This window comes from Falco biarmicus, chromosome 4 (assembly GCF_023638135.1).
Source record: "Falco biarmicus isolate bFalBia1 chromosome 4, bFalBia1.pri, whole genome shotgun sequence".
Classification (NCBI taxonomy): domain Eukaryota; kingdom Metazoa; phylum Chordata; class Aves; order Falconiformes; family Falconidae; genus Falco; species Falco biarmicus.
In genome coordinates, this window is record NC_079291.1 from 105527697 (window position 1) to 105550198 (window position 22502).

Sequence of the window (22502 nt, forward strand, 5' to 3'; positions counted from 1 at the left end):
GTCCAGGCACTGGCATGGCTACCCCAGAGGCTGTGAAGCCTCCAGCTGTGGAGACAGGCAAAGCTGGGCGGGCCCAGACAGGAGCAGGGGAGCTGCGCTGGGGGAGCACGGGGGCCCCAGCCTCCCCCTGGGGCACCGTGCCCTGTGCAGGAGGCGCGGGGCTGGGAGGACCCAGACCCTGGGATGCCAGTGCCACTGGGGAGCTGGGTCTCGCCTGTGCAGCTGCAGGCCATGGTGCCCCAGAGCTGACAGCAGCACGGCTGCAGGGCTTGCCGTGCCACATGGTGCCGTGTGAAAGCCATGGGCGCCATGCAGTGTTGAGCTCTGTGGGTCACTTTTGGGGAGTCGGGGGCCCTGGGGTGTGGGTGGCCCCACTGGTGAGGTGGGGGGTGGCACAGCCACCCCTTCCTGTGGGAGGAACCAGGGGAGGCAGGGGCTGCCCCATGGCAGAGCAGGCAGAGTGCTGAGGTGCAGGCAGGGAGAGAGGGCTTTTGGGGGGACACAGGCCTGGGGTCACATGAGTGTGGCAGGGTGGTGGGTGCCTGGGGAGCCCCAGCAGGGCCAGGCTGGGGGCAGGCAGGGTGCAGGCCAGGCGCAGGCGGGGGGCAGGGTAGGTGTGGGCAGGGTGCAGGCAAGGCAAGGGTAGGGGGCGGGCGGGCCATGGGCAGGGTGCAGCCAGGTGTGTGCAGGGCATGGCAGGGTACAGGCATGGTGCAGGCCCAGTGCGGGCAGGGTGCAGGCCCGGTGCAGACAGGCCGCGGGCCCAGGGCGGGCAGGACACAGCAGGGCACAGGCCCGGGGCAGGCCCGGTATGGGGAGCGGGCGGGCCCGGGGCAGGCCCGGGGCGGGCAGGGGGCGGGCCCGGGGCGGGCAGGAGGCGGGCCCGGGGCGGGCAGGGGGCGGGCCCGGGGCGGGCCGAGGCCAGGCCGAGCCGCCGGCTGCCGTCAGAGGGCGATCGGGGCCCGCGCGGCCGGGCCGGGGCGGGGCTGAGCCGGCCGGGGCCTGACGCGGGGCCGCCGGAGCGCGGGCCGGGCGGGGCCGGGCCTGGTGCGGCGCAGCCTGGCTGTGGCGTCAGGCGGCCGGGGTCCGACGTGGGGCAGCCTGGGCCTCGTGTGGGGCAGCCGGGTGCCGCTGTGGGGCAGGCGGGGCCCTCTGGTGCCGGTGCCCCTGGCCCTCTCCCGGCAGTGACGGCCATGCCAGGGCAGAGCCATCACCGGCTGCATCATGTGCTCCTGCCTGGCAGCGGGGCTGCGGGGGCTGCAGGACGTGGGCTGGTTCCCCCTACCCACACCGTCACAGTCATGGGATGGTGGTGTCCCTGCGTGGGCGGACTGCAGGGTCACCAGCCCCGTGCCCGTCGCTTCAGCCAGTGCGAACTGGGAGCAGCTGGCCGGCTGTGGCCACAGCAGCACACTCACCTTGCCGGCGGCAGGACAAGGAGCGGGCAGTGCTCCTGGCGCAGCCAGCAGAGCTGGAGCAGCCACCTGTGCCCTGCACCCATGGCCTGTCCTCCCTGAGGACAAGCCGCAGCTACAGGGCTGGGTAGGGCAGCTGGAAGCCCGTATCCCCCAGCCCTACCCTGGCCGTGGTGCCGCCATGAGCACCACTGCTGGTGGCAGCATCCCCCATTCCACCCATGCGGAGCCTGGTGTTGGTGATGGGTGGGAGCCGCTGCCTGCAGGCAGGATGTGGATCCTGGGAGCAGGCAGCAGGGTCTTTGGGTGGCAGGGGATGTCCAGAGGGAGAATGGGATGGGGAAACAGCCTTTGCCATCCCCCCAGCCTCTGCCAGAAGTGGGGTGCCCCTCCGATGGGGAAGCAACGTGAGGGGGCAGGGAGGTTTCCATGAAGCACCACGCTCTGCTGGTGGGGAAGAGTTTCGGGGAATCAGGCTGTGGGGGAAGCACGTGGGGCAGCTGGGCAGGGCCCGGGCACGTGCCCCTGGTGCACACTGGCCGCCTGCCCCCAACAGGCTGGACCGCAGGCCGCGGGGACTGGCCCAGCCCCACAGCAAACAGCTCTGAACTGGGCAAGCTGACCCCTGGACTGGGCAAGGAGGGACCGCCCCACACCCAGGGCCAGCAGTCACGGGGCCGCCCCAGCACTTTACCTGCTGTGCTGACTGCCTTGGCACAGCTCCTGTGCCAGCATGGTGGGTGCTTAGCCCTGCTCCTGCTCTGTCAGCCCAACTCCCAGCTCAGCACCCACAACCCCCAGGCTCTTTCCCAGCTGTGGGGCAGGTGGGCTGGTACTGTTAACCCCCCTGGCAGCGCTGGGCAGGGTGATACTGCCAGCTCTGCTTGGTGGGGGGGGTCCTGAGGATGGGAGTGCTGGGGGGGTGCCAGGTGCCTGGCCACGTGCTGGGGCCATCGGGGGCTGTTTTCCTCTCTGTTTGCTCAGCTATGGGGACGGCCAGCGATGCGGATCAAGGCCGGCGTCCCTCGGGCAGCCAATTGTCAGCCAGCTCAGAGGGGAGGGAGAGGGGCAGCCGCTCTGGGGCTTTCCCAACCATGGAGGGGGCCAAGATGCCAGCACTGTGCAGCCAGAAACAGTGCCAGGCTCAACCCACCCAAGCGCAAAGCTGGGTGATGCCAGCGGGGACCTGGGGGTGCCCTCCGGGACCCCGGAACCTAGTGCTCCCCAGCTGCACGCTGGCTGGGGCAGGCACCCCCTGCATTCCACCGCTGTGGGAGGCTGAGTACCCTGATGCTGGGGAACACAGCAGCCTCAGTCCTGAGCGCTGCCATGTCCTTTTGTGCTTCTCCTGCTGAATCCCTTGCCCTGGCAGGCCATGAAAGGGCCTTTATCCCCTCTCCTCCTCATGGCTGGATCACACCTGGCAGGACCCTGTGCTGCTGTCTGGCCCCAGGGCTGCCAGTTACCCTGGCAAGGGTGGAGGTCCAGCACAGCCCCACTGGTACATCCCACCAGGAGTGGGAGCAGACAGCAGCTTTGCTGGGGCTGCACAAGCCCTATCTTCTCCTCAGTCAGCTCTGGACCAACCGCTGCCCCCCAGGGAGAGGAGGGACACGGCTGTGGCCACGTCTCCATTTTTGGCCCGGTTATTTATATCTTTAAACAAGGATGCTACAGTTGCCTGGGCCAAAAGGCATCCCTGGTCCTTCCCCGCTTCCTGCTCCCCAGCTCCCCAGCCATCTGCCGCCCTACTGCCCAGGCCCTGAGCAGTGTGCCTCGGCCCCCCTGGGGCTCCCCCAGCCGGCTCTGTGCTTGTAACAGCTTGCTGGGGAGCTTGAACAGGAGACCCCCCCTCCCTGGGTGCTGCGGACCACCCAGTGCTGTCCCACATTTCCTTCTGCTGCCCCATGCCAGGGCCCTGCTCCTGCTCTGCTAAACATTAACCACCCAGCCCAGCTGTGGCTCAGCCGTGGACCTGGTGTCCCAGCAGGGTTTGGCTGGGGGTCTGGCCTGGCCCTAGCCCAGGCGGATTTTGGGGCATAGGGCAACCCAGCCCTGCTGCCTGGCGCTGTCATGAGCCCCCCATGCCTTCTTGGAGTCTCTGGGAGCTGCCTGAGCTCCCTCCCTGTCCTTGGGTAGCTGAGGTAGCTGCAATGTGGGATGGCCGAGCTCCCTGTGGGATGGAGGACCTTCGGACTCGGGGAGCTGATGGTCGGCAGCTCGCAGCCCAGAAAGCCTCAGGCCCTGTGCACATGGGAGTGTTCCCTGCAGGCTGGTGGGTCCCCCTGTGAGCCCAGGTCCCCCAGCAGAGCAGGACCCTGGCACCATCCCAAGGGAGAGCTGCCAGAGCATCTGTCTCTCCAGCAGCTGCCACCCAGCACCTCTTTGCCTGCTTGAAGGAAAATGCTGCCAGCCCTATTCCTGGCTTTCCAGTGAGATATAGGAAGCAACAGAGCTCGGTAACTGGGGGCACTGGGGAAACAGGCCAAGACTCAGAGGAGCTGGCCCAGAGCAGGGCATTGGGTGCCGGACATCTCAGGAGCATCATGGCCGCTTGGGCTTGTTTGGCTTTAATAATGCATTTAAGTTGCATTTAAAAGTATTGAAGTCCTTGCTAAGTCCTTGCATAATTGCCTTAAAGGCATTTAAGCCCTTGCTGCAGGATGGCAAGCCCATGGAGGCAAAGCCCCTAGCCCCAGTGAGGCTGTGGGTGCTGCCAGCAGGGACAGCGGGGACATGGCTGCCCTGCCTGAGTGGCAGAGATGTACAGGCTGCTGCCAGCACTTTTGAAGGTGACAGAGAGGATGGTCCCCCTACTCCAAGAGGAACAGTTTCTTCCCATCTCCTAGAGCTCAGGGCATTCTTCCACCCTCAAGTGCTTCCAAGCACCTGTGGTGCTTGATGGCTGGAGGAGCCTGTGTGGGACTGGTGTCCTGGTGGGAGCTGCAGGAGCTGGGGGTCCCAGGACCCTCTTCCAAACCTCACAGGACTGTGGGGAGAAGCAGTGGGGTTACCCTGGGCTTGTCCTCAGGTCCTTGGTTCCTGGTGTAGCGCTTGGCAGGGAAGCGATTGAGTGCAGAGATAACCCACCCTTCAGGTCTGCTGAGCAGCGCTTTGCTTCTGGCTTCTGTAAAGTTAATTGGTTTCGAGGTTCCAGGAACAAACGAAGGAGAAAAACCCACTCTCCTGATGTGCGGGATCATTGAATGCTCTCTGGCAAGTTATAATTGCAAATCATGTTTTGAAATCACATTAACCAATTAGTCCTTGTTGTTGTTGTGCCCTGCCACATGACAGCGTGTGCTGCGAGGGAGGTGATGGTCAAGGGCGAGGGAGGGGGCCACAGGCTGCTCCCTGCCAGCTCTGGGCCCAGGTGCCATGCTGCTGGCATTTGGGGGGCTTCTGCAGAGGGACAGGCTGGGGGGAGGAAGGCTCCTGCCCTGGGCATGGCCTTGGGGAAGTGTCACCCTGGAGTCCTCCCAGCCCACGCCACTGGCCACAGGCATCCCTCTCCTCCTGCCACCAGCATTTCTGGCCCCTTTTGTGACTTGCTTGCTCCCCAGTGATGGGGTCGGGGGGGCAGTGGGGTCTTAGAGCCCCTGACAGGTGCTGGGGCCATGCCTGTGGGATGGCTGGTGCTGGGGACCAGAGGCACCTGCCGGTGTGTTCTTGGCAAGGACAAGCTCTGGGAGGCTTCTTGCTCGAGAGGACATGGTTGTGACGGGGGCAGGGCACTGCTTGGGCTGCAGATCTAACCATTATCTCTGCCATATCTTCCTGCCATCTCCCATTTCGACCCTGGGAACAGTGGGCAGTGGCAGGCAGCAGCCAGGCAGCAGGCACAGAGGCCATGTAAGGAAACCAAGCGTGACAAGGAGAGCATGCCCTGGCTGTGCATGGCACCCACTCCTTCATGGCTGGGTCCTGGCTGGCCTTGTCCCATGCCAAGATGCTATCGAGGCCAAGGGGTTTTAAGGGGGCTCACTTTAATCGGCTCTATCTCTGAGTGTGGCTGAAGGATGAAAAATAGGTCAGCTTTTGGCTGGGGGGATTCGTAAGAAAGCAAACCACATGGGGGTGGGCTGCAGGCAAGGGCTGTGGCACAGCACAGCCGGCACAGTGCTCAGCTCCCTGCCACTGGTGAGGCAGGATGCTGCCGTCAGGACATACCGTGCCGTGCCACGCTCCCCCAAAGGCTCCTCACATCTGGGAATCCAGTGTCAAACTTTCCAGCTGGCCGGAGAAAACCACACGGCTGCAGTTTCGCAATGCACTGGAGCCCAGGCACAGGCCTGACACCACCAGAGCCAGTGGTGAAACGGCCCTGGGCTGTGCTGGGGAGGCACCATCAGCCAGGGGGTTCAGGGGGCTGAGAGGAGGGTGTTAGCCCACCCCTCTCCTAGGCAGCCCCAGCTGCGACGAGGGGACTGGTCCCCATGCTGGCTCCCCAGTGCATGGCCAGCCTGGCTGCATGGGGCTGGAGCCACCACATGCTGGCTGTGGAATGTGGGGACCCTCTGGGACAGGCTCTGGGAGGTCTGGGGATGTCTTTGCTCCCTTTTCCTCCTCTCCTTCTCATAGCTTTGATTTTCTACAAAGCTTCAGGTAGGTACGGTGGGGATGGTGTGAATATCTCCTCTGCCCAGCTGAAAAGGGGGAAATGATAGAGGGATGTCACATGCCAGACAAGACAGGGGGTGATAAAAAGGGGTCATGGCTTCATTTGTGCCAACAGGAGAAGGGGAAGGGCTGGGAAGGAGCAGCCAGGCTCTGAGTCACTGTCCACAGCCCAGCCCCCCAGCATGACCACCCTGCTGGCACATGCTGCACCCCCATGCCATGGGTCCACCCTGCCTGTCCCCATCCCCAGCTGCCCGCACTGTGTTTTCTTACAGGGTGGCAGCTCTCAGACTCCTTTTACAATGGGTGGCGAGGTGGGTTGCCACCCATTCTTGGGACATCTCCTTGCTGGTGCCACATGGCTGGCGCCCACCTTCGCCAGGGCAGGGGAAGGGTTAAGTGGATGGCTGAAGCCCAGCCATGCCCATGGCCCTGGGTGTCTCTGACTCCCTCCCTCTGACCCCCCACCCCCTCCTACCAAGCTGCCAAACCTGGCTGCCTCCGGTCCCCCAGCATGCCAGCCAGCGCTGGTTCAGAACTTACGCATGCTGCTGTTATTAGAAATTAGTTAATGGATGTCTCCAGCCAACGGAGAGCGGCAGTAACAGGAGCCGCAGGATTGCTGGGAGCGCGAGAGCAGAGCTGCCATTGAACATTTAACGTCCCAGGCGAGAGGGTGCTGCCGAGGGGAGATTTTCCTCCTCCCAGCCCGATGGCGACGCTCACTGCCGGCCGTTGGTGTTATTTCCATCCCAGGCCACCCGAGGCTTCGCAAGGATTTATGAAAGATATGCGTAACACAAATAAAGGCTCCCAGCAACGCGCGGAGCCGTCCTGCTAACGTGCAGTGGCTGTGCAGGGCTTGCGGCTCTAACGGGGAGGAGGGTGCACCGAGCCCCAGAGATTTACTCTGAAGTTAAAGCCAGGCAGGGCAGAGGAGCAGGAGGTGGTTTGGGGGTGACAGCCCTTGGGAAAGGGCAGGGAACCCACAGGGACATGCTGATGGCTGGCCAGGAGCTGCTGGCTCTCCCTGCAGTGTGTGAGATGCTCTTGGAAGAAGAAATTTCTTCTTTGGGGCATTTTTGTGGGGATAGATGCCTAAGTTGTGTCTCCAAGAAAAAAGAGGTGTTTCAGCTCAAGTGGGGAAGTTTGATGGAGACGAGAGGAGGGGACTGGACTGTCCCCCCCACTCTGGGTCACACTGGGATGATCCCACACGGATTGTTTTCTCCCAGTGTTCTGAAGTACCCGGACAGCCCCTGCGGGGGCAGCTGGCACCCCGGGCCGGGCTGCCTTAACGTGGTAGCGACTTGAGCTTGACAGGCCGGGGGGAGAGCCTGGTTGGGGGGTGTTGGGGGGACCCTCCCCAGCTGTCGGGTGACTCTGCTCCCCCCGAGAGGGGAGAAACCCCAGCCAGCGGCCGGGCTCCGGCAGCAGCCCCCGGGTGCTGCGGGGGCCAGTACCTGGCGGGGCGTCCATGCCCGGTGGGACACCGATGCCGGGTGGGACACTGATGCCCGGTGCGTCGGTGATTCCCAGCGGGAGAGCGATGCCCGGCGGGGGCGGTGACAGCCGCTGGGGCCGGGGCGAGGCGGGGCCGGGGCCGGGGCGGGGGCCGGCTGCTCTCCCCCCGGCCGGTCCCTCCCCGGCGCTGCCCCTGACGCTGCCCCGGCGGCGCGGAGATTGGGAGCCGCCGCGCTGGGGGCGGGCCCGGCTCCGGTTTAATCTCCGGCTCGGCCGGGATTACGGCCGTAGGATAGTCTAATCCGCGGCACCGGCTACCGGGGCTGCTCGCCCCAGCCCGAAGCAGAGGCACCGCCGGAGAGGGGGGCAGGTAAGTCCCCTCCAGTCCCTCCCAGTCTCCCCAGTTGCACGCACCCCCGTGCTTTTTGCCTTCTCCTTCGGGAAACTCCGTGGCTGAAGGCTGCCGGGGCTTCGGAGCCCTCGCCTCCCCTTGGTCCCCCCCGCAGCCCGCCCTAACCCCCCGCCCGGCCCCGTTTTCCCCCCACCGTGCCCCGCTGCCCTCCTCCTCCTCCCGGAGGCGGGCAAGCCCCCCCCCCCCCGCCCCCGGCAGCCCTGGGAGGGCTCGGGGGCTCCGACAGCCCTGGCAGGTGGCGGTGCCCGGGGGCTGTTTGCTTTGCTTTTCTGCTGCCGCTTGCCTCTCCAGCTGCTTAAAGCCTCCCACGGGTGGGTAAAAAATCCTGCGAGGGCAGAGGGAAGGCAGAGGCCCCCCCGCCCCGCCGCCTTTCCACCCCAGCACCCAGCAAAGCTCCTCCCGCGGCGCGGTGCCGGGGGGGGGTTCGGCATCGCCGCCTGCTTTGCTGATAAAAATAACACCAACCTCCAGACCCCCTTTTTCTGTCCCTTTTTTCCACTTTTAATTTTTAATTGCCCGTGGGAACGACATATGTTTCTTAAGGCTGGAAGTGTGCGCGGGCAGGATCGGGTGTCAGGGTGCTGGGGCGAGGAGCGGAGCGCGGCGGGGGGCACAGCCAGGGAGAGCGATGCTGGCGGTCGCGGTGCTGCCGGGGCTTGGCCGGGCTGTGCGTGCCGTGCTTCCCCGGGCCGGGGTATTTATAGAGTCTGGCTGGCCGGGACAGCGGTGTGGAAAGGCAGGCGGCACATTGCGTTCCCACTGGCCACGCGTGTCCCATGCCAGCGGTGTGGTGGCTTGCGCTGCCTGAAGCGGCTTGCAAATGTCCTGCCGGAGAGACATCTACCCCAAAGGTAGTGCCCTGAGGCATGGCAGGTGGCTGCTGGCCGTGGGTTCTCCATGCTGGGGCTGGCTATGTGGTGGCACAGGTGACCAGGGGACCTAGCAAGTCCCCAGCAGGTGGGATGGAGGGAAGGCAGAGCCCCCGTGCAGGGCTGAGCCGCAGCTGACTGTGGAGGGCATGGCCGCGCTGAGCTGCCACAGAGGAGATGGGGAATTTTCCACTGGTGGTTGGATCACGCCCAAGTTGAGCCATTAGACCTGCCTGGTCCCTGCTGCCGGCCACGGGCACGCTCTTGCCTCCTGGCTTCATGGGGGCACCCCACAGAAAGCCATCCATGCCCCATGACACTGCCCTGTCCCCTGGAGACTGAGCACTGGCATGACTGGGCTCTGGTGGCCAGTGATACTTGGGGGGGCAGTGGGGGCACTCTGGCCCACCCAGGGGTGGCATGGGGGGGGTGCTGGCGCTGTGGGGGAGCCTGGCCGAGGTGCAAAGGGCCCCGCAGCGCCCGACCGCGCTGCAGCTGTAATCACACGCCAGGGCTGCAGCCACGGCAAACAAACAGGCACCGGCAGAGCCTATTTTCCTTGGCACGTGGAGACGGGGGGAAGGAGTGGGATCCCACGGGCTCCTTTGGAAATGCAGCCCTTGAGAAAACAGAGGTGGATTGGGGACAGGATGGGCCCCCCATGCCCCCAGCCTCTCTCACCGTGTGGGTCTCGGGCACTGCGCACCTCCCTGGCTGCTGACGCAGGTTTGGGGCTGGCTGGGTTCCCCGTGCCAGCAGGGGGACAGCCAGCCTGGTCCTGCCATCCCCGGGCTGGGGAGCAGATGCCAGGCTGGTGGGGTGGCCCAATGGCTAGAGCTGCAAGGCCAGGGGTGGCAGTGGTCCCACGGGGCTTGGGCAGGTCTTGGCCCCAGGCTGGGACAGGGTACTATGTTGGGGGTGCCGGGGGCATACGAGGGTGCAGCTGAGGCTGGTCCCTCCTGATGTCCTTGGTGCTGCCGGCAGCAAATGACAGTTTGGATTTTTTGCCATTGACCCCTCAGTGTCATCCCACCAAGGCCAGGTGTGTTTTAGGGAGTGGGAACTCCTGGAAAGCGTCTCACTTCCAAGGCAAAACACACTCCAGAGCTGTGATAGAAAACACAACCATTTTTTCAGACAGTACCTGCCCATCGGTCATCACCACAGTGCCACCATGCTCCCTGGGTGGCCCTGAGGTCCTGATGGGCAGTGCATTGGCTTTAAGTTTAAAGCAAAATCCAACATTTAGCCTAGAGCCAGCTGTTTGGGCTCAAGCTGCCGTTTACACCTGGCTTCCCCCAGAGCCACGCTGGGTGCCACTAGCCTCATGCTGTGCCTACCCTGTCCCCACGCTGCCAGCTGCCTCTGCTGCCTGACCTTGTCCCACATGGGCTCAATCCCTTCCTTCCACACTGAGTTGTGTCAGCCTGGGCTGTCCCGATGCTGTGCACGGCTCCCCTTGCCTGGCCTCGGTTTCCCCACTGTTCTCCCCAGCTCTCCTTGGTACTGGCGCTTGGATGCAGGAGGACCTGGTGCGATGGGGGTGGCTGGCACCTGTGCTGCAGCCACTTGATCCTCCTATGGCCCCATCCTGGGGCATATGGCTGGCAGGGGATTGCCATGGCTGAGCTGTGCCATGGCTCCGGCACTAGAAAACCCTCCCCATGGCCCCCCTGTGATGTTTAGCTCTGCCACCCCCTTCCCTGCAGTGCCTTCCCCTCCCCAGTCTGTCCCAGACCCAAGCACATCCACTGCTGTGGGATGGTGCTGGGGTGGCCACAAGCCAGCCCAGCTGCTGGCACACTCTGCCTGTGGGCACATCCCTGTGCTTGGGCAGAGCTGTCCCTGAGGACATGGGTGCCGCTTGTGCTGTTTGAAGGAAGATCCTGGGTGGATGCTGCTCGCTGCATGGCATGGCAGGGATGGCCTGGAGCTGCTGGGGTAGGTGTTGGTGCCCCTGGAGCCCTGCTAGCTGGGACAGTGTCTTCAAGAACCGCTTGCTTCTTGTTGCCACTGCCAATTCTGCCCTGGCTGTAGTGCCATGGGCATCACCTAGCCTGAGGCTGAGTCGTGGTGCAGTATTTGGGGCTGAAACCCCAGGTTGCCCCAGGTCTAGATGAGCCCAGGAGCAGTGAGCGTGCTGCCCAGCTTGTGCTGGGACCATGAGCAGGGCTGACTGGCATGATCATCTGGGAGGCTATCTGGTGAAGGTCTCTGGTGGGGCTATCTAATGAGGGTCTCCAGCAGGTCTGTTTGGGGAGGGTCTACAGTGGGGCTACCCAGAGGGGCTCTCCAGCCATGCAGTGGGCAAATTGCCTCCAGGTAAGCCTCCCCACGGCTGATGGTGTCCCCATGCGCATGGGGGTGCACCTCAGAACCCTCACCCCAAAGGTGAGGTGCCTGGCCATGCCCCTGGGCAGCCAGATCTGCCCTTCTGGGTGCCCACTGCTCCCGGGGAGGTGGGACAATGGCACTGCCTTTGCTTGGCTGTGAGGTGGAGGAGAGAGAAATGCCGTAGATTTAAAAACAGGTTTGGGGTGCTAATTTTAGGAAGGCAGGTCAGGGGGAAAGCCATGCCTGCGTGCGCTCGGGGGGAAGGGCAGGCCCTGCTCCTGCAGGGTTGGGCTGGCTCGGCTCCCAGTGCTCAGGCTCCCAGGGCCACCCGGGGAGGGGATTCTCTGTGGAGGGTCAACGAGAGGTGTGGGGGGGTCCCCACTGTGTGTCTGCCCTGCTGGAGCCAGCCTCCCTGGGGAGGTGATGCCCGGGGACCCCCGAGATTTGGGCTGTTGCCCCAGCCCTGCCTGTGTGCCTATGGTGGTTCTGGGGGCTCACCAGGGACCCCAGGTTGGAGGTCACCCTGTGCCCAGCAGCGGTGCTGCGGGTACCCCCAGGTCTGGGGGCCGATGGCAGTGGTGGGGGGGGACAGCTGGCATCTCTGCCTGCTTGACCATGCCGCCTGTCCCTCTGGGAGGGCTATGTCACCAGCGAAGCCCCAGGGAACATGAGACCTCTGTGTGCCCAGCTTTGCGGAAACCCGAACAGCCACCTGGGCAGGCAGGCACCGACAGGGGGGCCTTTCTGCCTGCCCCCCAGCATACACCGGTGGCAGTGGAGTACCTGGCTGTGAGCACGCAGGCCGGCAGCTGTGGCAGGCTTGGCATTAAAGCCGGATTACCACCCGGAATAGTCCCACTGTCCCAGCTGGGGTGGATTAGCTGGGATTCATCTGCAGAGGGAGAGGAGATAGAGAGGGGGGTCTCTGGCCGGCAGGGGTCCCTGGCTTGGGGGAACACCCACCCACAGCCAGGGAGACCCGGTGCCTTTGTCCCTCATGGGTGAGAGTCGTGGGCTGCGGGCACATGGCAGGTCGTTGCATCCCAGGCTGGCACTGTGTGGCGCAGGCAGGGCTGGCAGGCAGCGTGCTGTACTCCCACCGGCATGGCGTGCCCCAGCAGGGACTGTGCTGTGCTGAGGCTTGACCAGGGGAACCAGCATAGTGCGAGTGTCTGGCTTTCCCAGGGTGATATGTGCCCTCCTCACCATGCTGCCAGGTGTGATGGACCTCCGACACATTCCTCTGGTATTGCCGACCGAGCTCTCCTGCCCCAGCCCGCCCTGTTCCTGGCTGTGCCTTGCTCCCAGCTGGGTTTTTCCACCTTTGAAATAAAGTCTGAGTGGAAGCGAGATGCTGGGCAGAGGGATGCAGCCCCTTCCAGGACCACATCCCCCACCATGGTGTCCTGGCCCCCGAGGAAGGCTGACAGGGGGGCTGGGGCAAGCCCAGGGCTGCCTGGCTGCCTGCCAGGGAAAGGGATTTGGGAGCCCTGCTGCCCCATACACGTGTCCCCATCTCGGTGAGGCGGAGCAGGCATCTGTGCTGGCCGGGACGTGGTGTGAGAGACCAAATGTAGCCTCCCCTGGTGCGCAGACGTGGCCGGCGGGGAGGGTACGTGCCGCCCCACGCATACGGCTTGCCGTTCCCCGCGGGGGGGGCTGCGGGACAGCACCGGGGCCCGGCGCGGGCTGCCTGGCTGTGCCGGAGCATTGTTGGGGTGGATGATGGCCCTGGTGTCACTGAGCAGTGGGACAGCAGGAGCAGCCCTTGGAAGAGCACATGGGCTGCCCAAGGCGGCAGCCAGGATGGCAACACCCCGTCTGTGTGGCGGGGATGCGCATACCATGGGGTGAGATCCCTGGGAGATGCTTTTTGCCTGGAGTGGAGCATCCCCGGCTGAGGTGGGTGCACAGGGACAGGGGTGAGCCTGCCACCCCCTAGCCCTGGGGGGACACACGCCACCCCCCCCCCAACCGGGGGCCGTCCACCGCTCCATGTATTTGCTGTTCTGCCTGGCCTTATCGCAAGGCAAACAGCGGCAGGCAGGGCACGCTCTGCCCGATCGAAGCGTCTCCTGATCCCTCCCCTTTCATCTCCCCCCTCTTCCCTGGCCACTGCCTCTGGGAGACCCTGGCCGAGGGGCAAAGGCCGGGGCTGGCTGGGGAGGTGGCGGTGAGCGGTGCCGGGGCTGTGCCAGGGCTGTGCCGGGGCTGTGCCAGGGCTGTGCCGGGGCTGCCCGGCGGGAGGAAGCGTCTGGGTGGCAGTGCTAAGCCCGGTGCATGCAGAATGAGCCTGGCCGTGCCGCTTGCTATTCCGAGAGGCGCTCGGGGGAAGAAGCTGGTATTTCCTGAGCCGTCCGGCGAGGTGTAATTATAACCTGGGAGAAGAAAGGGGCTGCAGAGGAGAGCGCCCAGCCTCCCTGGCGCCCGTGGGGGAGCGGGCAGGGGGAGCGGGGCAGCTCCTGCCTGCTGCTGGTGGGAGGCAGCGAAGCCTGTGCCTGTGGGCAGCCCAGCAGTGCTGGTGGGCATCAGGGAGGTGATGGAGCACCAGGGACCTGGTGGTCCCCCTCCAGCCCGGCACTGGGAGTGGTGGGCTTGGCAATGCCTGCCCATGGTGGCGGGAAGGCGCAGAGTTAACGGTGGTGTTTGGACGTGCTGGCAGCCATGTTCATGCCTGGATCTGGCCCAAGCAGAGGCCTAGTGGAGGGGATAAATCATCACCCAGCGCCCGCCCTGTGCTTCCCTCTCTTCCCCCCTGCACAGCTGAGCCTCCCTGCTCTGGTCCTCGCTGGCCTGTGCCCTGCCTCAGTTTCCCCACCAGGCTGGGTGTCGCAGGCAGGGTGGCCCAGCCTTGTGCCCCCTACCCTAGGCCAGCCTTAGGGGCTTGGCCCCCCCCTCCCCAGCAGTGCTGGCAGCCAGTGCGTGGCCTGGGATGACCCCGCCAGGTCTCCTCTGTGGCCTGAATGGGCAGGGACAGGCAGGGCAGCAGCTCAGGAGTCCGGAGGTGCTGACGCCCACACCCTGCTGTGACATCCTTCCCTTGCGTGCTGTGGGGGCTGCTGTCCCCGTCATCTCCGTGCTCCAGCAGTGCCACAGGAAGGCTTGCCTGGTCCCCAGGGCCACTGATCCCCTAGAAGAAAGATGGGCATGTCCCCTTTTAACCCCACAGGGATCCAGTGACAGGGCACCAGCATCCTCCCTGGGGTTGGGGACCGCGCTGCATCCCAGCCAGCCATCACCCTGGGCTGGGTGGCATTATCCCTTGGCCAGAGATGGCCCCAGTATGGAGCACCCCAGCCAGCCGGACAGGACCCCAGACCCTCAGGGTGGTGGGTGACCCTGCCCAGCTGCCAGCCTGCCCCAGAAAGCCACCCTGTGCCGTTTCCCAGCGGGGCGGGGAGGGCTGGGGCTTGCACAGAGGCAGCTTTGTGTGGTGTGCCAAGGCGTCCCGCGCTCGGCAGCCTGGCTGCCTTCCCCTGCCAAGGAGCTGTCTCCTGGCCCCGCGCTCTTTCCTGCTCCGTTTGTCCAGCCCTGACGTGCCCCCAAGACCCCTGCCTTGGCACCTTGGCAGCACTGGCCCTGGGCGGCGGGATGCGGGTGAGCCTTTTGCGCCGGGCAGTACCACAAGGCTTTAAGTAACGGTGGTGGCTGGGGGGACCCTGAGCTCCCCACCCCGTCCCCAGCTGCCCTCCCAAACACCCCCACTCGCCTGTCGGCACCCACCTCTGAGAGGGGAAACTGAGGCACGGAGCTGATTGCTGCAGGCAGGGTAGTGGAGGTGGGCAGGCGTTGTGGATGGAGGCTTTGGGGCTGGGCTACTGCAGTGCTGCGTGCAAGGGAGCGGAGCAGCTCTGTGGGGTGGGCTGCGGGATGGGTGGGCTGTGGCATGGCTGGCTGAGCGAGGGGACAGTTCCACCTGGGGACCCTCGTGGAGCTGTTGGAGCCGGGGCAAGCTCTGTGGGACGTTGTGTGCCAAGCGAGCAGAAGGGAGAAGTCCAGCCTGTCCTTGCGATGGCATCAGCGCTGGTGCTGTGCCTGACTCTAGCATCCCTGGTGGATGCGGGACTTGTGGATCCCAAGGGCAGCCCGTCTCCAGACCCCTGTTGCCCCCCTCTTGCAGAGCCCAAGGAGAGCCTGCAGTGAGCCCAGCCACCTCCTCGCCATGGATGCCACAGACGTGCCCCTCCAGGCTGAGATGGTGGAGCTGGTGCCCAATGGGAAGCACACGACTGCACTCACCGCCTCCACTGTCCCCTCGCTGGCAGGCGACAGGTAGGGGCCCCAGGATAAGTGGAGGTGCCAGGGGCTTGGGGGGTCCTGCCAGCTGCTCCCTGCCCTTGCAATACCTGGGCATGGAGGGGGGGGGGCATGGTGGCCCTTGTGTCTACTTTGGCCTCACCCCACCCCCTCCGGTGCCCAGGTTTGAGGAGAACCAGTCCAGTGCAGCAGAGATGGAGGAGTTCCTGCCCCACGGCACTGACAAGAAGCAGACGCACTTCACCGATGTGAGTATCAGCATGGGCACTGTGGTTGTGGGATGGGGGTAGCTCCTGGTGTGACCGGAGCGTCCCATCCCTGCTGTGTCTTGTGTGCACAGTTCGAAGGGAAGACATCTTTCGGGATGTCTGTCTTCAACCTGAGCAACGCCATCATGGGCAGCGGCATCCTGGGACTGGCCTACGCCATGGCCAACACCGGCATCATCCTCTTCCTGTGAGTGTGGTGCGCCCATGGGGGCTTGGGTGAGGGGCGCTGGGGGGCGCCTCTCCAAGGGCATCGGTGGGTCCTAGGGGTGCAGACATAAAAGGGGTCCCTGGCTTGGGGTGGTGCAGGGACTGGTGTCCCACTGCCTGAGCAATGCCCGTCCCTAGCATGAGCCTGTCTGCCCCTGCCAGGCGCTGTGCCCCACTGGGGAGGAGGAGGAAGGCTTGACTTCCTTCATACAAGACCAGATTTCCCCACGTGGCCCAAAGGACGCAGGTGCCGGCTGCCCTTGGGCCTGTGGCCCATCCACCCTGTGAGCACCCAGCCGGTGCCGAGGCGAGGGGCCGGGTGACCTGCCAGGATGGCTGCCTGCAGGCAGAGCCTGCCTGTGTGGGATTTGCCCTACGGCTGTGTCCGAGCCTGGTGCTGTGACTTGCTGGTGACGGCGCTGTCCTCCCGCAGCTTCCTCCTGACGGCAGTGGCCCTGCTCTCCAGCTACTCCATCCACCTGCTGCTCAAGTCCTCGGGCATCGTGGGTGAGTGTCGGGTCCTCAGTGGGGCTGTGCCAGGGGATCCCCTCCTGACTTTCACCCTGCCACCACTCCCTGTCCTGCAGGCATCCGTGCCTATGAGCAGCTGGGCTACCGAGCCTTTGGCACGCCAGGGAAGCTGGCTGCAGCCATCGCCATCACGCTGCAGAACATCGGAGGTGAGGAGTGGGGCTGGGGACAAGGGATGGGACTGGAGCATGCTGACGCAGCATGACCTCGCTCTGCCCCACAGCCATGTCCAGCTACCTATACATCGTCAAATCCGAAGTGCCTCTTGTCATCCAGACCTTCCTCAACCTGGAGGAGAAGACCACGTGAGTGCCTCCTGCCCACGCTGCCTGTGTGCCTTCCTCGGGCAGGTGCCAGAGCTTCGGCTCCAGCTGTGCAGCCCATGGCAGGGATTTACTGCCATTAAGCCACTACTATTTTTGATAACTGTCAGTGCTGAATAAGCCCCTGGGTGGGATTAAACTGGGCTGAACTTCCAATCCCTGCTCCTCACATCCCCTTGGGATCAGGCTTTCCTCCTTGAGTAGAGCCCAGGGCTGTGGGGTGGGGGATGGGAACTCTGGTTGGGAATGGGTCCCCGCATCCCCACCCCATACCTGCATCCCCACCAGAGCCATGGGGGGTGAGAGCTGGGCAGAGCTGCCACTGGGACCTCCACCAGTCCTGGACTGGGCATCCCAACCAGGCTCAACCCCGACTGCTCTGAGGTGTTTGACCACATGTAGGACCAGGGCTGGGCAGGGGTCCCGCCCTGTGGGCAGCCAGGGGCAGCTCTCTCCACCTGGGGTGTTGAGGACCTGGCTGAGTCCCCTCACAGATGCTGGTACCCTGGGCTGCCCACAGGCAAATATGTGCTGAGAACAGCAGTTCTCAGCCTTCCCCACAGCAGCTGTAACCCTTGGGGTTGCACTACTATGGGGGTAGGCAGGACCCCAGCTCAATTGCCCCCAGGGACACTGGCCTCAGGGGTCCCCAGGGACGCTAGCACAGCAAAGCTGCCAGCATCCCTGGGGCTGCCAGATCTGGGATCCCCACAGATGGCAGACAGCCCCCCACCAATGGCTTCCTGTGCCTCCTGTGCCCCAGCAGAGCAGGGCAGTGAGCAGTCCCTCTGCTTTCAGGGACTGGTACATGAACGGGAACTACCTGGTGATCCTGGTTTCTGTCACCATTATCCTGCCCCTGGCTCTCATGAAGCAGCTCGGTAAGTCAGGGGGATGCCACCTGCAGCCCTGGGGTCTGACAGTCCGGGATTCCTGTGGGGTCACGGTGTCAGCCTGGGGGTGGTGGGCAAGGAGGGGGCACCCATCCAGCACAAGGGTCCTGCCTGGACCCACCAGCTGCTCTCCTCCCTCCCCAGGCTACCTTGGCTACGCTAGTGGCTTCTCCCTCAGCTGTATGGTCTTCTTCCTCATCTCGGTGAGCACCTGCTGGCACATGCTGGCAGCTTGGGGTGCCAAGCATCCCTTCTGCTGGGGTGCGTGGCTCTGCTGGCGCGTGGCTGGGCTGTGTGCTGTGGTGACAGCAGGGACAGTGGGTGCTCGGGGCTGCAGAGATGCTGTGGTGCTGTCACACTGCTGGGTTATTTTTGGCTGAAGAAGCCAAGCGCTGGGGAAAGGGGAAGGGAGAGGGTGCTGGGGGGAACTGTGTGTGTGGGCCCTCCACGTGCCACTGCCCTGCTCTGCCCCGCTGCCCACCCTTGCAGGGGCAGGCTGGGGGTCCAGCATCACTGTGGGACCAGCATCACTGTGGGGCACTGCTGGCAAAGGGTGACCCATGGAGGGGTCCCTGCAGGGGCACCCTCCTGCCGGGTGCGGTGTTGGCTTGGGCAGCTGGTGCTGGGGGGTGCTGGTGCTGCCCCTCCCCATGTCCATCTTTCCCCCCAGGTCATCTACAAGAAGTTCCAGATCCCCTGCCCACTCCCTGAGCAGGAGGGGAACCTCACGGGCAGCCTCAATGCCACTGCCATCAGCACCAGCGACTACCAGAACGGCTACACTGTCCTCCAGGCCCCTGAGCAGGGCACTTGCAACCCCAGCTTCTTCACCCTGAACTCCCAGGTAGGGACCTTGGATGCACCCCTAGGGCTCCGGATGAGCCCCCACCCTGTGCACCCTATGAAAGTGGGTGGTCCTGGCCCTGACAGCACCTGCCAGCTGGGCCCCTGGCACTCAGCCACCCTCCTCTCATGCAGACAGCATACACCATCCCCATCATGGCCTTTGCCTTCGTCTGCCACCCTGAGGTCCTGCCCATCTACACAGAGCTGAAGGAGTGAGTCCTGGGTGGGGGCACCCATGGGGAGGGGTGGGCTTCTGGCACCCACCCAAAGGCAGTGCCGTCTGGGTGTGGGACCTGCGCCAGGGCATCATGGGGAGGTGAGCGATATGACCCTGGGTGGGTGGCGGGTGGTAGGACCTGGGATGGGTGGTGTCAGTCCCAGGAGGTGGGTGATACAGCCTGGGGTGGGTGGGTGGCTGGCTGGTAGTGGGTGATATCACCCCTGGAAGGTGGGTGTTATGACCCAGGGTGGGTGGATGATGATGGGTGATCTGACCCACCACGCAGCCCAGGAAGGGGAACAGAGCCCCTGTGCACCCCAGGGTGCTCTGGCATCACCCCTCCTTGATGGGTGGGTCCTTGGTGCCAGGGGTTGCCACAGGGTGGGCTGGCCTGTGGGGGCCATGCTGAGCTCACCATCTCCTGCAGTCCCTCCAAGAAGAAAATGCAGTGCATCTCCAACATCTCCATCATGGTCATGTACCTCATGTACTTCTTGGCTGCCCTTTTTGGATACCTCACGTTCTATGGTGAGCCCTTGGGGAGGGGGCTGGGCACCCTACCGGCATGCTGGCACCGGGGTGGCAGTGATGGGACTCACCCAGTGGCTCCCCGCCGGTGCCCACAGGCCGGGTGGAGTCAGAGCTGCTGCACACGTACAACAAGGTGGACCCCTTCGATGTGCTCATCCTGTGTGTGCGGGTGGCCGTGCTGACGGCTGTCACCCTCACCGTCCCCATTGTCCTCTTCCCGGTGAGTGGCCCTGTGGGGATGCCAGATGATGCCACCACCCCTGGCTGCCACAGGGCTTTGGGTTGAGGCTTTGAGAGGGGAAACTGAGGCAGCGATGGGCTGAAACCGGGGAACAGGATAGCAGGGATCAGCGGGGCAGCAGGGATTGGGGAGTAGGACCAGGTGAGTGTCAGGGACAGGGCTGGGGCATGGGTGATGGAGACCAGCAGGGCCATGGGGACACGGCTGGGAAGGGGTGACAGGGACCAGTGGTGCCATGGGGACAGGGCTGGGGCAGGGGAAGGGGTGAGAGAGACCAGCACAGCCATGGGGACAGGGCTGGGGCAGGGGAAGGGACAACAGGGACCAGTGGGGCATCAGTGTCAGGGCTGGGACAGAGGAGATGGGGATGAGGACTGCAGGGACAGGGGTTGGGATGGGGCCTGACTCCAAGGATGATGTATGACACCCTGTCCCTGTCCCCAGGTGCGCCGGGCCATCCAGCAGATGCTGTTCCAAGGGAAAGACTTTAGCTGGATCCGCCATGTCACCATCGCCGTGGTCCTGCTGACCTTCATCAACCTCTTGGTCATCTTTGCCCCCTCCATCCTTGGCATCTTTGGCATGATTGGTGCGTGACAGTGCCCCACTCCTGTCCTGCCCTGGGTGCTACGTGTTGCAGGCAGCACATCAGCCTCAACCCCTGCCTGGTGCTCTGCCTGAACCCCCGTGCTTCAGTTTCCCCTTCTCAACATGCTGGGACCAGGTGGCATATGGGGTGCCCCCCATCCCTGTTGCAGCAGGCTGGTTCCTGCAGCGTGATGCTGCACTGCCGGCCACTGCTTGCTTCTCTCCTGGGCACTTCCCTTGATCCCCCAAGCCAGGCTCCCCCTGCTCAGCACCTGGCTCGGTGCCAAGGCCCTGGCTGCGGGGAGGGGTGTGGGGATGGTGCCAGGACACGGTGTCCCCAGGTTCCTGGAAGGCTTTGCCAGGGCTGGCGTGGGGGGGCAGAGGGGGACAGGACCTGGCCTGGCAGCGGGGCTGGCAGAGCTGAGCTGCGGGACGGGGGCCCCTTGCCCGCTCTGTCCCTGTCTGCTCCAGGTGCCACCTCTGCTCCCTGCCTCATCTTCATCTTCCCCGCCATCTTCTACATCCGCATCATGCCCAAGGACAAGGAGCCGCTGCGCTCCACCCCCAAAATCTTGGTAAGCATGGCAGGGGCGGGCAGAGATGGGGACAGGGATGGGGGTCCTACGGCTGGACTGGGGACCTCGTGGACCTGGCCATCCCTGACCCACTTCCTTGTCCCCACAGGCTGCCTGCTTTGCCCTCCTTGGGGTGATCTTCATGATCATGAGTTTGAGCTTCATCATCATCGACTGGGCCACAGGGGGAGGGAAGAGCGGCGGCAGCCACTAGCCAGCACCGGGTGCCCATGCCAACCTCCCCCCCACCTACCGGTGCCCCAGGGAGAGCCGGCCCTGGGCTCAGCTCCCACACCATGGCCCCACCAGGCTTCTCTGGGGACCTTCCGCCATCGCTGCCATCACCCGTGGTGGTGGTGGTGAGGGGGCATGAGCCATGGCAGGCACGGGGACCCCCAGACCTGTGCTCGGGGTGGGGCAGCAAGCCCAGGGCAGGTGCTGTGCCCCCCACCCCCGCTCCAGCAGGTACCCTTCCTGCTTCGCGCCTCAGTTTCCCCATCTGTAAAATGGGGAGAATAACACTGCCCTACCTCACCAGGAGCTGGCTGTCAGGTGGAGCTCATCTCTGTGCACCCAGAGCCACCAGCAACAGGCACTGCCAAGGGTGCGGGCCACTGCCCACCACAGGGGCTGAGGACTGGGGCAGTATCCTGGGCCCCTCCAGGGGCTGGAGTTCAGTGGGGACCCATGCCAGGACCCATCCCCAAGCCACCCATCCTCTCCTCCTGCCATGCCCTGCTCCCCAGAGAGATGCCACCCCAGCATCACGGGGGCACCCCAGTCCCCACTGGCAAGTGTGGTCCTGCTGCCACGGTTGGTGGTACCCAGCCTACTGCTTTTGAGCCTGCTTGGGGAACAGTTGGCTCCTGGTGCCTGTGGATGGGACCCTGGTGACCCCCAGGCCATACTTGGGGACAGGCTGCACCACCGTGGGGAGGTGGCACGCCTGCAGGGGCTTGGTGCCTGCTGGCATCCTGCCCATGCTTTGGTTTGGCTGCCCAGGACCTGGCGCTGCCGAGGGGTGCAGGTCAGGAGTGCAGGGGGGGGGGGGGGGGGATGCTGGGGGCAGCGCTCATCGGCGTCCAACTCAAGGCTCTGGAGCCACCCCCCTACCCGTGTGCCCAGATGCCAGGGTGATGGGCAGACCCCAGTTCAAGCTGGCCCTGCTTGCCTGGCACCTGAGGCCAGCACCCAGACTCCACAGCCCTCTCCTAACCGCCCATCCATCCATCCTGCTGCGATGCCCCACGCCACGCCAAAACCCAGAGAGTGGCTCTCCCACCCCCCAGCTCCCCTCCCAGTGTGGGGGGGCAGCCTGGCAGGGTGGGAGCATGGGGGGGTGGGGGGGTGGTGCTGCCTTGCAGCAAAGTACATAAAAGACGTATTTTTTTACTGGGGTGGTGGAGGCTGGGATGCTTTTTATAAATACTGTATATAAGAGTAGATCTTTTTTAACGTGTTGTGTTGCTCTGGGTAGCTCTGTATAATGTACATATCTATATGGGGCGGGGGGGGGTGTGACCCGCTGCCACTGAAGGGAACTGCTGTGGACCCTCACCGTGGCAGCAGCCCCTGGCACCCCTGCCTCAGCCTGGCCACCCCTGTGCTGTGCCAGGGGGGTGACGCTTTTAAATTATCCGTGGGGTGGATGTCCGTGCTGGCCAGGAGGCCGGCCGGCAACATCTCTGGCAGCGAGAATAAAGATGTGAACGTGCCCAGGTCTCGGGCGTCACTGGGTGTGCAAGGAGCTGGCACGCAGGCTGGCACCTGGCACGCAGCGTCCTAGGACAGCACGGACAGAGGGACACACGTGCATGTGGGTGCACGGGTGTACGTGGGGACAGCAAGGACACGCGGACGCACAGGGTCCATGCACATGCATGCACAGATGCACATGGGGACAGCGT

At 64.4% G+C, this 22502-nt stretch overlaps 1 protein-coding gene across 3 annotated transcripts; it reads left to right on the top strand.

Annotated features, from left to right (window-relative positions):
* Window positions 1-7725: 7725 nt before the first annotated feature.
* SLC38A3 (solute carrier family 38 member 3) lies at window positions 7726-22309 on the top strand. Of its 3 annotated transcripts, none has more exons than XM_056337268.1 (16): window positions 7726-7869; window positions 15235-15386; window positions 15535-15619; window positions 15712-15827; window positions 16281-16354; window positions 16435-16527; window positions 16602-16683; window positions 17500-17582; window positions 17739-17797; window positions 18265-18438; window positions 18573-18652; window positions 19088-19188; window positions 19287-19411; window positions 19877-20021; window positions 20492-20595; window positions 20705-22309. In XM_056337268.1, the coding sequence occupies exons 2-16, from the start codon at window positions 15277-15279 to the stop codon at window positions 20807-20809; spliced, it is 1536 nt and encodes a 511-aa protein (XP_056193243.1). In that variant the 5' UTR covers window positions 7726-7869; window positions 15235-15276; the 3' UTR covers window positions 20810-22309. The 3 variants fall into 3 exon arrangements, with proteins under 3 accessions (XP_056193243.1, XP_056193241.1, XP_056193242.1); XM_056337266.1 differs by lacking the exon at window positions 7726-7869 and adding an exon at window positions 9240-13016; XM_056337267.1 differs by lacking the exon at window positions 7726-7869 and adding an exon at window positions 13069-14711.
* Window positions 22310-22502: the final 193 nt, after the last annotated feature.

Bases quoted from the DNA above. Each gene is read 5' to 3' on its own strand.
- SLC38A3 (XM_056337266.1), top strand. From the start codon at position 12,981: ATGCTTTTTGCCTGGAGTGGAGCATCCCCGGCTGAG. The intron at 13,017-15,234 runs GTGGGTGCACAG...CCCCTCTTGCAG, and splicing joins GTGGAGCATCCCCGGCTGAG to AGCCCAAGGAGAGCCTGCAG. The intron at 15,620-15,711 runs GTGAGTATCAGC...TTGTGTGCACAG, and splicing joins AGCAGACGCACTTCACCGAT to TTCGAAGGGAAGACATCTTT.